Raw genomic sequence first — 18,841 nt, 5'->3', positions numbered from 1 at the left:
CCATCCGCTGGTGGAGACCAGTACTGCGTCCCACAGATGATATAATACCAGCAGGGAGAAGTTCTCCTGACAGTTCCAAACTGCCAGGAGATACCTGCTGGTGAACCGCAGTACTGCGAGCCAAACAATAATAATAAATATCACCAGTGGATGGAACCTTTCCTGACAACTGAGCAAAAGTTTTAGGCAGGTGTGAGGAAATGTAAATAAGAATTGCAAAAATATACATTTTAATTGATTATTTTAATCAACTTCCAAAATGCAAAGTGAACGAACAGAAGAGAAATCGAAATCAAATCCATATTTAGTGAGACTACCCTTTTAGTTCAAACCAGCAACAATTCTTACACTTGCCTACTTTCTACACTTTAGGGATTTTGTAGGATTAGAGTCAAGTGTATGATTAACCAATTATACCAAGCAGGTGCTAATGATCATCAATTTCATATGTAGGTTCAAGCACCATCATTAGTTGAAACGGCTGTGTAAGAGGGTTAAAACCGGGTGAGGAAAAGCCAAACTCTGCTTCTAAGGGGAGATTGTGGAAGACTGGTTTCTTGTTACAGATCATACACCATTGCAAAACTAAGCACAGCAACAAGACACAAGGTAGTTACTGCATCAGCAAACTCTCTCCCAGACAAAGATTTTAAAGCATACTGGGGTTTCAAGATGTGCTGTTCAAGCTCTTTTGAAGCACAAAGAAATGGGCATCGGTGAGGACCATAGATGCAGGAAACTTAATGCAGCAGATGAAATACACATCAAAGACATATCATGCTTACTCACCTTCAACATCAGAAGATGTACAGCAGTACCATCAGCACAGAGCTAATCAGAAAACCGTGGGATCCAGGTACACTCATCTTCCATCCAGAGAAATCTGGCCAGAAGTGGTCTTAATGAAAGAATTGTAACCAAAAAGCCATATTTTCGACGTGGAAACAAGGTTAAGTGACTCAACGATGCACAGAAACATAGGAATTGGAGTGCAGAAAAATGGCAGCAGGTTCTCTGTACTGAAGAGTCAAAATGTGAAACATTTGGCTGTAGCAGGAGGCAGTTTGTTCTATGAGGGGCTGGAGAGTGGTACAATGGTGTCTTCAATGCTGAGAAATACACACAGATACGTATCCATCATGCCATACCATCAGGGAGGTGTGTAATTGGCCCCAAATTTTCTTTATCATACATCACGGGACACAGAGCAGCCATAGTAATTGCTATGTGGGTTATATGCCACCTATAGGTGAATGGACACTGGTACACTCAAAAGACAGGAAGTCCCCCTCTATATAACTCCTCCCATACAATACCTCAGTTTTTTCACCAGTGTCTAAGGTAAAGGGGGATGTAAAGGTTCATGTTTTTTTCACCTTAATGCATCATGCATTAAGGTAAAAAAACATCTTAAGATTTGCGGCCCCCCAGCCCCCCCCCCTGTTTTACTTGCCTGAGCCCTGGAAGACCTGCGTCTTCATTGGATAGATTGATAGCAGCGCAGCCATTGGCTTGCGCTGCTGTCAATCAAATCCAATGATGTGGCTGCCAGGGGGCGGTGCCGAGTTCTGTAGTGGGCGGCTATGGACGCCAAATACAGGACTCGGGAGTGCACCCGCAAGGTAACCCCCTTGGCAGAGTGCTTCCCAGAGGGGGTTATCAGAAGTGGGAACGAGCCGAGACAGCCACCGTGGGACCCCAGAAGACCACGATCGGGGCCACTTGGTGCAAAACGAGCTGCACAGTGGAGGTAAGTATAACATGTTTGTTATTTAAAAATAAATACAATTTAAACCTTTACAACCACTTTTAATAAAGTACCATGAATAAGCTCCGCAAAGAGATCCTTGACAGGATCAAGGGGCAATACAGTCTGATCCGTTCAAAGTGCCAAAAAAGACCAAAATGGATGATATCCAAGCCTTGAGGAAGAACAAGGTTTCTTGTCTGTAATGCTCCTCTTTTGAGGGCTGGACCCTGGGATCCAGCACCTTGGTCACATACACTAAACCAAAGATTGCTCTGGCAGGGTGCTGTACAGGTCTAAGGGAGAGGACCCATATACAAGGTGATCCCAGTCCTTGAAGGTCCGTCATTACATGGCCCACCGTGATGGGTGAAGATTGGGTCTGTCTGTGATTTTCAGCAGTATCCTGCCATGGGAAAGGTAAGTTAAAAAGATCCCAAGTGTTTAAGGATCCAGCTGATAAACTGGAATCTTTACTTAGGGCCTAATTTGCTGTTGCGGGTGCAGTAGCAGCAGTAGGCATTTGTCAATCCCTAAAGGACCAAGTTAAGCAGGTTATCAAGGGTGTGCCTGCTCAAGGAGCCTTATGTTTTGCGGCTGATGCTATCAAAGATTCTATTCATAAGGCGTCACGCCTTGCTTTACTGTTAGTACATATGCATAGAATTCTGTGGCTCAAACATTGGTCAGCTGAGTCACCATGTAAAAAGCTATTGGCTGGTTTTCCCTTTCATGGGGAACGGTTGTTTGGGCAAGATTTAGATAAATGCATCCAAAAAATTTCAAGTGGTAAGAGTACCCTTCTACCGGTTAAGAGAAGGAGTGGGCGTCCTTCATTTAAATCCACTTCGTTTCTAGTACCAGGGGCGACAGCCTCCGCCTTCAGGGTAGGCTTCAAGGCCAAGCACAAGGTCGGACAAAGCCCTGGGGGCAGAAGTCTACAAAACAGAGTCCCAAGACCTCCATATGAAGGGGTGCCCCTGCTCGATCGAGTGGGGGGAAGACTTCTGTGGTTTTCAGGGGCTTGGCAAGAGGACATCCAAGACGGGTGGGTCATCTCTGTGGTAACCCCGGGCTACAAACTAGAGTTTCACAAATTTCCACCGGTTCCTTTTCTAAATTCGAACGTCCCCAAAGACCCAGTGAAAAGAAGGTCTTTATTTCTGGCACTATACTGATTGCTGTCTCAGGGTGTAATCATAAAGACCACCTCTGAAGAGCAGGGCATGGGGTTTTATTCAAATCTCTTCATGCTGCTGCCAAAACAGAATGGAGAAGTCAGACCCATTCTAGATCTTAAAGATCTGAATCGGTTCCTAAACATCTGCTCCTTTTGCATGGAATCAATCCGGTCAGTTGTATCCACCTTGTGGGGAGGTGAATTTCTAGCATCAATAGACTTTAAAGATGCATATCTGCGCTGTGCCAATTTGTCCCGCTCACCAGTAGTTTCTGCTTTAAGTGGTAGAACACCTGCACTTTCAGTTCGTGGCCTTGACCTTCGTGTTGGCCACCACGCCTCGGGTGTTTACAAAGGTTCTGGACCCGTCTTTGGCGAGATTAAAAGCCCATGGTATAGCAGTAATGGCATACCTGGACGACCTGTTGCTGGTAGATCAGTTGGTGACACTGTCAAACCAGAGTGTGTCCAGCACAGTCAAATATCTGGAACACCTGGGTTGGATTCTCAACCTAGAGAAGTCATCCTTGCGACCAGCAAGGAGGCTGGAGTATTTAGGTCTGGTTATAGACACAGACCAAAGAAGGGTGTTTTTGCCTCAGACAAAGGTCAACACTATAAGAGAGCTGGTCCAAGTGGTCAGGGCAAGGAAGAGTCCTTACATTCGTCTTTTCATGAAGTTGCTAGGGAAGATGGTGGCTTCATTCAAAGCAGTTCCCTATGCCCAGTTTAATTCAAGACTGTTGCAGAACAGTATTCTGTCTGCTTGGAACAAAAAAACTCAAGCCTTGGATTACCCAATGTATCTGTCCCCGAGGGTGTGCCAGAGTCTGTTAGTGGTTGATAACCAAAAATTTGCAGAAGGGAAAATCCTTAGTGCTGGTTACCTGGAAGGTTGTAACAATGGATGGCAGCCTCCTTGGGCTGGGGTGAAATCCTGGAATAGACCACTGTCCAGGGGAAGTGGTCAGAATCCGAGAAGACCTTGCCCATCAACATCCTAGAGATTCGGGCGGCACGTCTGGCTCTAATGGCCTGGACGTTCAGGTTGCAAGGTTGTCCCGTCAGGATACAATCCGACAGGGTTGGATAGAGGGGCATGTACCTTGCCTATCTGCAGTCTTCATTCTGGGGGTGGAGAATTGGCAGGCGGATTTCCTGAGCCGTCAACAACTATTCCCGAGGGAGAATGGTCTCTACATCCCGACATTTTTCTGGCCATATGCCAAAGATGGGGTACCCCGGACATAGATCTATTGGCCTCCAGGTTCAACAAGAAATTGGACAGCTTTGTATCAAGAACAAGGGATCCCCTCGCATATGGAACAGATGGGTTGCTGACCCCTTGGGATCAGTTTTCACTGATTTATGCGTTTCCCCCAGTTCAGCTGCTACCGCAACTTCTTCGCAGGATCAAAGAGGAAGGGAGGCCGTTAATTCTGGTAGCCCCGGCATGGTCCAGAAAATCCTGATATGCAGAGATTGTAAGGATGACAGTAGGGGATCCATGGAATCTTCCATATCGTCCGCACCTGCTTTCGCAGGGGTCGGTATTCCATCCTCCCTTACAATCACTAAATTTAACGGTTTGGCTATACTAAAGAATCGGGGGTTTCAGGTTCAGTGGTAACTACCCTGATTAATGCAAGGAAGCTGGCCTCTAGGACCATTTATTATAGGGTCTGGAGTGCCTATGTTTCCTTGTGTGAAGCCAAAAGATGGCATCCTTGGAAGTATGCCATAAGTAGAATTCTTGCCTTCCTACAGTTGGGGGTAAAAATTAAGCTAGCCTTAAGTACGATCAAAGGTCAGATCTCTGCTTTGTCAGTCATTTTTTAAAGGCGCTTGTTTCGCATTCTTTGGTCTGTGCCTTTTATACAAGGGGTAACACTAATAGTACCGCCGGTTAGGAGACCCTTGTGCCCATGGGATTTGAATCTAGTTGACAGTTTTACAAAGACCGCCCTTTGAACCGATGCGCAATATTCCCTTGGTTCTTTTGACAAGGAACTTGGTGTTCTTAGTTGCGGTAACCTCCGCAAGAAGGGTATCAGAATTGGCAGCTTTTTCTTGTAAAGAGCCATACTTAGTTATTTATAAGAACAAGATGGTGTTGCCTCCTCTCCCAACCTTTCTGCTTAAGGTAGTGTCAGGTTTTCATCTGAATAAAGATATTGCCCTGTTACACTCTCTCGCTGTAGTGAGAGCATTTAAGGCCTATCTAAAAGAAACCGCTCAGATACAGAAAGCTGATGTTTTGTTTGTGCTGCCAGATGGCCCCAGGAAGGGGCAGGCAGTGTCTAAATCAACCATTTCAAAATGGATTTGTCAGGTTATTATTCAAGCTTATGGTCTGAAAAAGGTTCCGCCTTTTTGAGTCAAAGCGCACTCTACCAGGGCAGTCAGTGCTTTTTGGGCAGTGCATCACCAGGCTTCTATGACTCAGATTTGCAAGGCTGCAACTTGGTCATCAGTGCATACATTCACTAAATTCTATCAGCTGGATGTAAGATGACAGTCCTCGCGCCTGGTGGCGGCCTGCTTTTTGATTTGTGTCTCACTCCCCTCAGAAGGCATTACTTTGGGACATCCCACATAGTAATTACTATGGCTGCTCTATGCCCTTTGATGTACGATAAAGAAAATTAAGATTTTTATAACAGCTTACCTGTAAAATCCTTTTCTTTGAGTACACCACGGGACACAAAGTTCCCTCCCCTCTTATTAGGATATATGTATATTGCTTTTCTGCAAAAACTGAGGTACTCCCTGTATGGGAGGGGTTATATAGAGGGGGAATTCCTGTCTTTTGAGTGTACCAAAAGACAGGAAGGTGGCGTATAACCCACATAGTAATTACTATGGCTGCTCTGTGTCCTGTGATGTACTCCAAGAAAAGGATTTTACAGGTAAGCTGTTAAAAAATCCTATTATTCTGCAGCAGGACAATGACCCCAAATATTTAGCCCAAGGTCCTTAAGAACCATCCTCAACTTAAAGAAGAATGAGTCCTGTAAGTGATGCTTTGGCCCCCACGGAGCCCTACTATCAACATCAGTGACTCTGGGCCATATTCTCAGTGAAGTTACGATGGAGTAAGTCAGATACTCCATCGTAACTCCCTTTTTTGGCCAGTGTATCTATGCTCCTGATTCTCAGAATCATTTTTGCATAGATACACTTAAGATCCGCCATCTTACACTGGCGGATCTTAAATGCAATGACGCCGGCCGCCGCTAGATGGCATTTACGTGAAGGAGTCATTTGCATATGCAAATGATTCTTCTACGCCGATTCCCGAACGAGTTTGCGTCGCGTAACCGTCGCTAACGTCGTTTGCGTAAGCGGAAATTTAGTCCTGCTATATGGAGGATTAAATTTCCGCAAGTCTCGCGTAGGCCATGTTACGGATGGCGTCGGGTCCCCGTCGTGTTTTTTCGTCGAGTACGTCGTTTACGTAAGTCGTTCTTGAATACGACTTTACGTCAATGACGCACACGTTTTCCGCCGAGAACTGGAGCATGCGCACTGGGCTTTTTGCAGCCCGGCGCATGCCCAGTTCTTTCGCATCGGGGGCGCGCTTCATTTGAATAGAAGACGCCCCCTTGGAGATCCGCCAGGCTACGCCGGGACACTTACACTCCGCTGTCCCAACTTATGGAGCAAGTGTTTGGCGGAATACAACACCTGCTCCAGTAAGTTGGGACAGCGGAGTGTAAGTGCCCTAAGCGCAGCAGGCGGATATTTTTCGAGAATATGGCCCTCTGTCTGGGATTACATGAAGAGACAGAAGGATTTGAGGCAGCCTACATCCACAGAAGATTTGTGGTTAGTTCTCCAAGATGTTTGAAATAACCCACCTGCCGAGTTCCTTGTATGCAAATGTACCTAGATTTGATGCTGTTTGAAGGCACAGGGTGGTCACAACAAATATTGATTTGATTAGATTAGATTTATCTTCAATTCTTTTACTTTCCATTATGTTAATTGATACAAATATTAACCATTCTATTTCTGAAAGCATTCCTAATTTACAGCATTTTTTTTAAAAACTACCTAAAACTTTTGCACAGTAGTGTATATAATTCATGTTTTCAGTTTAGTTGTAGGTTGCATTTTGAGTTTCTGTTCTATATTAAACACCGGTATAGCGATAAGATTTTTTACAAGACTCGCAGGTTTAATTATTTTTTTCAAATTCATTCTGAAGGCCACTATCATCCTATAATTCAAATAGACCTGTAAAGAGGCTAGAAATACCTAACTTTCTGGCAGCCTGTGTTTAAAATGTTCCAGTGATGTTGCCCTCTGGCTACTGCAAGCATTGGACACTTAGAATGGGTGAAACATCTGATTCCCCTGCTGTACGCTGTGGTACATCCTGCTGTCTCATACATTGTGTAGTACATTACATGTCCAGATGTCTTTAGGCTGGTCATGGTCAGCACCACACTATGCAAAATTAGAGTGTGAGGGCAGGGCACCCTGGTGATGCTATGTTTCCACAGTATGTTCTCAGTCTTCTGGGTAAAAAAACTTGGGGCATCTAGTAGAGGACTGGTACTGCAAGGCATAGAGCCAGAGAGAAATGTATCTTGAACCAGGTGCAGGACTATTTGAAAAACAAATGCCCTAAGTTGGGCTTTAAATGTAACTTTTAAATATAACTGAGATGAGTACTTTGATTTGCCTTTCTACCAGATTTTAATATTCTCATGTAGAGTGGCACTCAGACTTAGGCAGGGAAGGCCAGTGGTGTCAGGCAGTCTTTGCATCCTTGAAATGCACGTTTAAAATTGGGAACATGTTTACAGGAGAAACAAACAGTGCCTTGAAAAAGGATCAATACCCCTTAACATTTGCCACATTTTGTCATGTTACAAACAATGTAAATGTATTTTATTGGGATTTTATGTGATAGACAAACACAAAGTGGCACATAATTTTAAAGTTAAAGGAAAATGATAACTGGTTTTCAATTTTTTTTTTTACAAATATCTGATAAGTGTGCCATGCATTTGTATTCAGCCTCCTTTTATTCTGCTACCCCTAACTAATATCTAGTGGAACCAGTTGCCTTCAAAAGTTACCCAAATTAGTAAATATACTGTAGTCCATGTGTAATTTAATCTCTGTATAAATCCAGCTGTTCTGTGAAGCCCTCAGAGGTTTGTTAGAGAACTTTAGTGAACAAACCGCATCACAAAGACCAAGGAACACACCAGACAGGTCAGGGATAAAGTTGTGTAGAAGTTTAAAGCGGGGTTAGGTTTAAAAAAAATATCAATCCATCATCCAAAAATGGAAAGAGTATGGCACTGCAAACCTACCAAGACGTGGCTATCCACCTAAACTGACAGGCCAGGCAAGGAGAGCATTTATTTAGAGAAGCAGCCAAGAGGCCCATGGTAACTCTGGAGAAGCTGCAGAGATCCACAACTGGGAAAATCTGTCCGCAGGACAACTATTAGTCATGCACTCCACAAATCTGGCCTTTATGGAAGAGTGGCAAGAAGAAAACCATTGTTGAAAGAAAGCCATAGTGGGGGACACAGCAAATGTCTAAAAAGGTGCTCTGGTCAGATGAGACCAAAATTTAACTTTTTGGCCTAAAATCAAAATGCTGTCACAGCATCATGTTGTGGGGATGGTTTTCTTCAACAGGGGCAGGGAAGCTGGTCAGAGTTGATGGAAAGATGGATGAGGCCAAATACAGGGCAATCTTAGAAGAAAACCTTTTGGCGTCTGCAAAAGACTTGAGACTGGGGGGAAGGTTTACCTTCCAGCAGGACAACAACCCTAAACATACAGCCAGAGCTACAATGGAATGGTTTAGATCAAAGCCTATTTATGTCTTCGAATGGCCCAGTCAAAATGAGAATCTGTGGCAAGACTTGAAAATTGCTGTTCAGACGCTCTCCATCCATTCTGACAGAGCTTGAGATATATTGCAAAGAAGAATGGGCAAAAATAGTTAGTTAGAAGCTGAGAATAGAAACGAATCTAGGCTAGAAAAAATTGACTTTTGGCGGCACACGAGTAATAAATATAAAAATCTATAGATATTTATTGTAGAAAATATGTATACAAAAAAAAAAGTTTCTAGACTTATGATACAGTATTACATCAGCATAGGAACCCAGCAGGTATTCCAATAACACTTCCAAAACCTTATAATAATGCAAGTACGCTCACATCATGAGGATACATAAACATCAAACAATAAAAGTATATATAGAATTTGTGTCCTTGAAACTGGACATGCAGGGTATTTGTTCTTGCTTTGCTCAACATGTTTCGTGTGAAAACACTTCATCAGGAGCATGGTAGTCTAATTGAAGACATACATAAACATAGACAGAAACATTGTCAAAGATGTCAATTAATCACACAAGTTTATACATAAAACAGTTACATAAAAAATATACAGTGAACCTGTCAATGTTGCTATCCGTGTATAACAGTGTCTACCACTCCCATCTGACAATATCAGCCCCAAATGAACTGCACCACCACTATGGGGACATGCAAAGGTCAGCTGGTATGTATAATATATAGTAACGGGACACAACACATATGTGTCACCGACAGAACAGGGCAATGATAACCTTAGGCCCCCATCATACGGCCCCCCTACCATAGAAATTGCATATCAATATCAATACTAAGCTATAAGGTGAGTGTATATATAATGTATTGCATATTTTACTTTTACTTACAGACAAATCGTGTTTAAAGGATGAACACAGACCCGAATACCACCATTAGGGCTATACATGTATAGCTGACCCAGCCAGCCAGCTGGGTGTTTTTTGGTACTCTTAAAAAAGAGATATACATAATATAATTTTCAATGATATTATATCTTAAATTGTTGTCAAATTGCCATATTGGTGTCAGAGTGTCCAGCCCCAAAAAGATAAAGTATTGTATAGAGGTAAGGCTCACCATTATATATGGCAGTGGAAGGTCAAACCAGACACAATCTGCTAGTAAGCAGAAAAAGAGGGGAAGAGGAAGTTTCCCTCCAATGTGGTCAGGTCTCTTTGCACCCCGAATGGCCAAACATGGATCACATGCACGGACTGGGCAAAAGAGAAGAGATAGCCGTCTCTGCCCAAAAGTTCACCTGAAAAGAGGGATTAATCTGGCTAATATGTAAAAAGTAAAAGAATAATGGCTGCGCTGCAATGTAAAAAATGCAAAAATGACAAAGCGTGAAAATCTGTGATTGAAAACAAAAAGACACCCTGTGTGTGTGTGTGTATTCATAATCACCTACTCATCGCCCTCTAATGGAGAAGAGGTAGATGAAATGATAAAATATAATCCAAAAACCCAATGAGACAGTGCCTGTCAGTGGAACATCTGAATGACACTAGCCACTCGCAGGAAACTGTCACATCTATGTGTGGTTTGTAAAGAAATGTATAGATAATTGAATGAAATTCTAGTCCAAAATAAAGTCCAATAAATCCAGTGCTCATAAGTTCCTTTCCAAATGTGAAATGCAATAGTGATAAACGAAACACCCAAGGAAAATGTGATGATCCCCAATGGATAGAAAAGCCGCCACCACTGAAATCACTGCCGCTTACCGGATTTCAAACGAATTCCTCTATTGTCCAATGCAATATGAATCCCGGTATGAATGGAAACTCAATCCGCCAATCGATTACATGAGATGGAGCAAAGAGAGGAGAGGCTCACATAGCGTAAAACAGCTTAAAAGCACTTTATTAAACTTTAAAAACAAAGATCCACTCACATTTGTGTAGAAATACGAATAGCGTGTCAATATGTAGAAAAGCCGGCTGGCTCCCACAGCCCCGTACGTTCCGGGACTCTGCGTGGTATAGTATGCGATATCGTCAGCACGCCGTTCCTTTCTACATCGTTTCGTAATAGATGACGACGTCCAGGGGCACCATTTTGAAAAGGGGCAAATGTGCCAATAGTGTCAAAATTAATGCGGACATATAATAATGAAAATGGCCACAAAGCCAAAAAAGGTTAAAAAAAATGGTAAAAGGAACCATAAAAGGTGAACGGAAAAAGAGGGTAATACTTTAGAGATGAATATAAAATATCGGACATTAATTTACTGATAACGAAACAGTAACATTAGTCAATGTGTAAACAATGTTCCTATTCGACTTGAACTGGGACTGGCAGCCATTGGAGGCCAGTAGGGCCACACATATGATGGAGGTGTCAGGGGGTCCGTCCAACGTATCTGTAATGTAATAAGAAGCCGAATGGAGAAATTATAATATAAAAGGAATAAAAAAATAATTAAAATGTAAACATTTAAAAAAAAAAGGATTTAAAAATAGCCAATGTAACTAGTGTGTTATAATTTAGAAAAATTAACACCAACTCCCTTTCTGATTATAAAAAGGGGCATATTTACTTACACCCCTTTGGTTGGTCAAACTGAATTTGAATGGTTATACCCACCCCACCAATTCTACCGCTTATGAAGACAAAAAGGGGTAAATTCTATTGGCATGGACTCCATAGACCCACCTGGATGTCTGAACCAGTACACAACAAACAAAAACATTGAAGTACATCATTGGTTATGCAGCTCAAAAATACATGCTTTACCCATTATCTATGAAGGCATTGACATCCGTGTCAACATTTAAGCCATGAGGAGTGTAACTCTGCATGCGATATATCCAAGCCATCTCCATTCTAGAGAGCTCTCGCACCAGAGAGCTACCCCTCCAATGGGCATCGAATGTGTCAATTCCCAAAAAGAGGGTATTGGCTGGATTTCGGTTATGGTGTAGATCATAATGTTTAGAGACTGAATGTTGCTGAAAGCCTGTTTTTATATTGGTGATATGCTCACCTAGCCTAATCTGCATTGTCCTCTTGGTCCTGCCAATATACTGCAGCCCACACGGGCACTGTAAAAGATACACTATGCCCGTGGAGCTACAGGTAATGAAGGGTTCAATTTTATGTTCCCTTGAAGTGCTTGTGGGAAAGAGAGAATCTGTTTTCTTCAACCTACATGTATTTAATGTGCAAACCTGGCATCTACGGCACTGATGGTAGCCAGACAAACCCTTCTGAAAAAAGGACACCTTCTTAATGGGGGGGGTCAACTACATTAGGGGCCACCCTATCTCTAAGGTAAGCGACTCCCCTACAAATGACCTGAGGGTTCGCTGGTAAAAAGGTATTGATGGTCCTATCACTGTTTAGTATGTGCCAATGTTTGCGAATAATTTTCTTAATCGCATAATGCGGAGTAGAAAAAGTGGTAATAAAAGGCACCACAGGTGGTTTCTTGACCTTTTGAGTGTTGACCTCCAATAAAGATGATCTATCTATCATGGCCACCTCCTTCATAGTGGTGTCGAGATCCTGGAGATCCTGGATCATAACCTTTCTCCTGTAGCCTCCCCTTCAGTATTCCTGCTTGGAATCTGTAGTCATCCATAGTTGTGCAGTTCCGTCTCCTCCTAATTAATTGACTTTTGGGGACAGATTTCAACCACATGTCGTTGTGACAACTATCCAGAGGTATAAAAGGGTTACGATCTGTCTGTTTTGAAGTAAGATTTGGTCACAAAGAGTCGCCAATCTTCATGATAGTAAGATCTAGAAAGTTGATACTTTCTTGGCTGGCCTCATGGACAAAAGCGGATACCTCTTTCATTGTTGTTGAGCAGAAAACCATAATTGTCTGTCTAATTCCAACTTGGTGCCCCCCCCATAGGAGAAGGACGTTGTCAATGTACCTTGCCCACAAAATTAAGTGTGGGCTCCTGTCCATATAGACAACGTCCTCCCATTTGGCCATGCACAGATTAGCCAGACTGGGCGGTTTGACCAACCAATGGGGTGTAAGTAAATATGCCCCTTTTTATAATCGGAAAGGGAGTTGGTGTTAATTTTTCATAATTATAACACACTAGCTACATTGGCTATTTTTAAATCCTCTTTTTTTAAATGTTTACATTTTAATTATTTTTTTATTCTTTTTATATTATAATTTCTCCATCCGGCTTCTTATTTCATTACAGATATGCTGGGGGTGTCAGGGCTTCTGTCCAACGTATGTGTGGCCCTACTGGCCTCCAATGGCTGCCAGTCCCATTTCAAGCCGAATAGGAACATTGTTTACACATTTCACTAATGTTACTGTTTCGTTATCCGTAAATTAATGTCCGATATTTTATATTCATCTATAAAGTATTACCCTGTTTTTCCGTTCCGTTTTTTTTTAACCTTAATTGGCTTTGTGGCTATTTTCATTATTATATGTCCGCATTAATTTTGACACTATTGGCACATTTGCCCCTTTTCAAAATGGTGGCGATGGTGCCAGGGACTCCTGGATCTCTGAGCTGGGCATTCCCTGTGTAGTGGAATTCAAATAGCGGTGAGTCAGCACGCCGCTCGTGCCCCTGGACGACATCATCAATAATGAAACAATGTAGGAAGGGGCGGCATGCTGACGATACCGCATACTATACCACGCAGAGTCCCGGAACGTACAGGCTGTGGGAGCCGGCCGGCTTTTCTACATATTGACATGCTATTTATATTTCTACACAAATGTGAGTGGATCTTTGTTTTTAAAGTTTAATAAAGTGCTTTTAAGCTGTTTTACACTATGTGAGCCTCTCCTCTCTTTGCTCTATCTCATGTGATTGATTGGCGGATTGAGTTTCCATTCATACCGGGATTCATTTGCATTGGTCAAAAGAGGAATTTGTTTGGGAAGAGCAGAGACCGCGGCTGGGTTATGAGCCATAAGCTATTTTTGATCTTGCTTATGAGATCAGGAAATGCGGTAAGCGAGAGTGATTTCAGTGGTATTTTTGTTTTCAATCACAAATTTTCACGCTTTGTAATTTTTTGCATTTTTTACATTGCAGCGCAACAATTATTCTTTTACTTTTTAGATATTAGCCAGATTAACCCCTCTTTTCGGATGAACTTTTGGGCAGAGACGGCTATCTCTTCTCTTTTGCCCAGTCCGTGCCAGTGATCCATGTTTGGCCATTTGGGGTGCAAAGAGACCTGACCACATTGGAGGGACCCTTCCTCTTCCCCTCTTTTTCTGCTTACTAGCAGATTGTGTCTGGTTTGACCTTCCACTGCCATATATAACGGTGAGCCTTATCTCTATACAATACTTTTTTATCTTTTTGGGGCTGGACACTCTTTGACACCAATATGGCAATTTGACAACGATTTAAGATATACATAATATAATTTTCAATGATATTATATCTCTTTTTTAGAGTACCAAAAAGCTATACATATATAGCCCTAATGGTGGTATTCGGGTCTGTGTTCATCCTTTAAACACGATTTGTCTGTAAATGAAAGTAAAATATGCAATACATTATATATACTCACCTTGTAGCTTAGTATTGATATGCAATTTCTCTGGTAGGGGGGCCGTATGATGGGGGCCTGAGGTTATCATTGCCCTGTTCTGTCGGTGACACATATGTGTTGTGTCCCGTTACTATATATATTATACATACCAGCTGACCTTTGCACATCCACATAGTGGTGGTACAGTTAATTTGAGGCTGATATTGTCAGATGGGAGTGGTAGACACTGTTCTACACGGATAGCAACGGTTTCACTGTATATTTTTTATGTTTTGTGTAACTGTTTTATGTATAAACTTGTGTGATTAATTGACATCTTTGACGATGTTTCTGTCTATGTTTATGTATGTCTTCTATTAGACTTCTATGCTCCTGATGAAGTGTTTTCACGCGAAACATGTTGAGCAAAGCAAGAACAAATGCCCTGCATACCGGACCCAGTTTCAAGGACACAAATTCTATATATACTTTTATTGTTTGATGTTTATGTATCCTCATGATGTGAGCGTACTTGCATTACTATAAGGTTTTGGAAGTGTTATTGGAATACCTGCTGGGTTCCTATGCTGATGTAATACTGTATTATAAGTCTAGATACTTTTTTTTATATACATATTTTCTACAATAAATATCTATAGATTTTTATATTTATTACTCGTGTGCCACCAAAGGTTAATTTTTTCTAGCCTAGATTAGTTTCCATTCTCATTATACCGGGACGTTGGCACACTCATATTGATGCATCCAAAGCAATCAGTCACCCTGTGATGATGCACATCTTAGCAAGGTCCTTTTAAAAAATGTAGTTAGAAGCTGATTGGCTACCATGCACAGCTGTTCCAGTTTTAGTAAATCTCATCCCTTGTGTTGGTCTATCACATAAAATACCCAAAAAATACATTCATGTTTTGCTTGCAACATGACAAAATGTGGAAAATTTCAAGGGGTATGAATAGTTTTTCAAGGCACTGAGGAGAGGAGTTAAACAGTGATCTAACCATTGTTGCTTTACTGTGAAATCAGGCTAAGTCAACACTGTTACAGAAACTTTGAATAGGTGTGGAGGTAATCAAGTGTGCAACTTGGCCCATAATTTTTTTTTTTTCTTTGCATGTCCCCCTCCGATCTACAGCGACTGCATTTCAAGTGCACTTGTAGAGCAAAGTGGATTTACCTTTATTAAATCATCCCGTGTCTCATACACATGACCTGTTAAGTGCTACCGTGTTTATTTATAAGTGCGCTGTATTAGATGGTTATTTTTATTTCTCATCTTCTTCCCCCCTTTTTTTTTACAGACGTTATTCTCTAATTTTACAAGTGACTTTGGTGAACTGAAGCGATTTCGGGAAAATCTCAGAGACTCTAAACAGATGCGTTGGGACGAAACCTGGGACGAAACTGTTCTTCCGCTCTTTAAAGGAAACTAAAACTTATGTATATTTTTTTGTATGATGAAATATTTCTTCTACATCACAATGTATGCACAATAATTAAAGTCTATCTCTAGGAAAAACATTTGCGCTTTGGATAGAGTGAGGAAGGGTTAGACTGTGCCACGTTTTTATTGCTGTCTGTGTCACCATTGGGAAGATTTACCCTATTTGTACTGGTGACCATTGTCACTCAGGAAGAAAGGTGGGGAAAACCTAAAACCTTGGTTGTCCCCAGAATTAAGAGGAAATCCTCTAATGGAGACACCTATTCCAGGGACATCTGCCTAAGGCCCCATACACACGATAGGATTTATCCGCGGATACGGTCCGCCGGACCGTATCCGCGGATAAATCCTCTGCGGATTTTAATTCGATGGAGTGTACACACCATCGGATTGAAATCCACACCGAATTCCCATCGCGGTGACGTGTCGCGCCGTCGCTGCGATGATGACGCGGCGACGTGCGCGACGCTGTCATATAAGGATATCCACGCATGCGTCGAATCATTACGACGCATGCGAGGGATGGGTTCGGACGGATTGATCCGGTGAGTCTGTACAAACCACCGGATCGATCCACTGGTGCCGATTCCAGTGGATAGATTTGTAGACATGTCTACAAATTTTTATCTGCTGGAATTCGGAAATATCCGCGGATAAATATCCGCTGGAACGTACACACCAGGGGATCTATCCGCTGAAACCGATCCGCTGAGAGCGGATGGATCCCCTCGTGTGTATGGGGCCTAAGAGGGCAAATTTGCTTGTTTTAGGTGATTTCCTGTTGCGTATCTGTGCACCATTGGGAGAATTTTCCTCCACTTCCTGTCCATGACTGCAAAAAATAACCTGGCAGGGCAATTTAACCCTTCCCAATCTTATTGAAAAAAGGTGTTGGCTAAACATAAACTTTACCCTGTTATCAACCATTGCATTTCTTATTAGTAAAGAAATAAATTAACTATTTTTCTATATACCCTCTTGAAGCTTTTATTATAGAGTCTGACTTTGGCAATTCATCAATTTAAAGGAGCTTGAATGAATGAAGGGAGGAAGAAGGCCCATTTTTTGTTTTACAATTACACATAATTGCACTGCATTACATTACCCTTGTTGCTTATATTCTGTTACATTGTTCTTTATGGCTTAATACAATTTACCGTGAAGAACTGTGCCTAGACGCAAGGATGAGCCAAAAAGCCTGGCCTTGTATAGGGCCTGTTCACACCAATGGGCTGCAGTGTACTTGGGGTGCCTGCATTATGTCATCCTAAATAGGTCTTCTGAATTGGGGTGTTCTTGCCCCAGTCCCTGTAGCAGGGGTTTTATTCCAACCTTTCACGGTTTCCAGATCAAAGAGGGCATGCACCCCATCTTGGATCTAAAAACTCTGAATGTCTTTATTCGAGCTCGGTTCAGTATAGAATCCCCCACGTCTGCCATCTTCCCAGCAATTTCTATACTTTGCTGTGGGTTCTCTGCACTTTCAGTTTGTGAACAATATGCAATGTCCCATGCTTTAAAAAACTTGCTCTCGCATCACATTGCATAAAACATAACCTAATAAAAGTGAATGGTGCAATAAATGAATTGATACATTTTGTAAACACAAACTTTTTTTCTCCTTTTAAACACTAGCATAAAAGGTGTTATTTAAAAGTCTAGAATAAATAAAACACTGTTGCAAGAAAGTCTATTTGTTTCCCATGCTGATCACCATATTCTTTCCCAATGTGCAGACCTAGAAAATACTTCCATCCAAAGACAACACAACACTATGAAAGTCTTCCCTGGAAATATAAATGAGTCCACCTTTGGTGTCCTAAACCATGCTCTTCCCCAAAATCCAGGACTATAATACACCTTCGTGGTCACCACTGGTGTCCAGTCCCACACTCTATTGCACTCAGTGACCACTTACGCTAATAAGTGGGTCTGGAATAGCTTTAAGTTGCAATCCACTCTTACGCAGTCACTACTCCTACATTAGACAGTAGACATTAGACAGTAAAACGCAAGCCACACAGCCATCTAGTATACCTCTGGGTACTCCAATATGGCCGCCACAACCTCCAGATTCCAGTGCTTTGCTTTCCACCGGCCAGAAGTGACAAAAGAAGAAGATGTGATGTCACACAAGAAACCAGGCCCAACGTGATTCATCGAAAAATGGAAAGGAATGAGAATTGATCAGTGTATTTAATCTCCCAACATCCTATATAGCATCATGGACTTTATATGGCAGAGAAAATAGTAATAATGTGAGTTGTATTTGAATAGAAAACGGCATATAAATGCCTACTTTATTAATGTAGAAAGGGTAAAAAAAGTGCATGAGGTTCACTTTAAATACATAATGAAACAAACAGTTAATGAATGATTATGGCATAGAACATAATACATTTGCCCAAAATTGTTACTTAAAATAAATTTGAGACCAGCTAATTGGATTCACATAAGCCAGGTCCATAAATATTGAGACATCGACACAATTCTAATCTTTTTGGCTCTATACACCACCACAATGGATTTGAAATTAACAACGTGTCCTTTAACTGCAGACTTTCAGCTTTAATTTGAGGGTATTTACATCCAAATCAGATGAACAGTGTAGGAATTACAACAGTTTGTATATGTGCCACCCACTTTTTAAGGGACCAAAAGTAATGGGGCAATTAGTTGCTCAGCTGTTCCATGGCCAGGTGTTTGTAATTCCCTCATTATCCCATTTACAAGGAACAGATAAAAGATCCAGAGTTCATTTCAAGTGTGCTATCTGCATTTGGAATCTGTTGCTGTCAACTCCTCTCAATATGAGATCCAAAGAGCTGTCACTATCAGTGAAGCAAGCCATCATTAGGCTGAAAAAAACAAAACAAACCCATCAGAGAGATGGCAAAAACATTAGGTGTGGCCAAATCAACTGTTTGGAACATCCTTAAAAAGAAAGAATGCACCAGTGAGCTCAGCAACACCAAAAGATCCAGAAGACCACAGAAAACAATTGTGGTGAGTGACCCGAGAATTCTTTCCCTGGTGAAGAAAACACTCTTCACAACAATTGGCCAGATCAAGAACACTCCAGGAGGTAGGTGTATGTGTGTCA

At 41.8% G+C, this 18,841-nt stretch overlaps 1 protein-coding gene across 4 annotated transcripts in view; it reads left to right on the top strand.

Annotated features, from left to right (window-relative positions):
• Positions 1–16,028, top strand: part of ALG1 (ALG1 chitobiosyldiphosphodolichol beta-mannosyltransferase) — a 65,449-nt gene extending 49,421 nt beyond the window's left edge. For all 4 annotated transcript variants that reach the window (XM_040356995.1, XM_040356994.1, XM_040356993.1 and 1 more), the window contains one exon: positions 15,596–16,028. In XM_040356995.1, coding sequence (XP_040212929.1) covers positions 15,596–15,727 — 132 coding nt within the window. In that variant the 3' untranslated portion in view covers positions 15,728–16,028. The remainder of the gene's footprint in view (positions 1–15,595) is intronic.
• Positions 16,029–18,841: the final 2,813 nt, after the last annotated feature.

Source organism: Rana temporaria, chromosome 6, assembly GCF_905171775.1.
Source record: "Rana temporaria chromosome 6, aRanTem1.1, whole genome shotgun sequence".
In the NCBI taxonomy this organism is placed as follows: domain Eukaryota; kingdom Metazoa; phylum Chordata; class Amphibia; order Anura; family Ranidae; genus Rana; species Rana temporaria.
Note: the sequence above shows the minus strand (reverse complement) of the source record. Positions and strands in the feature narration are given on the sequence as shown.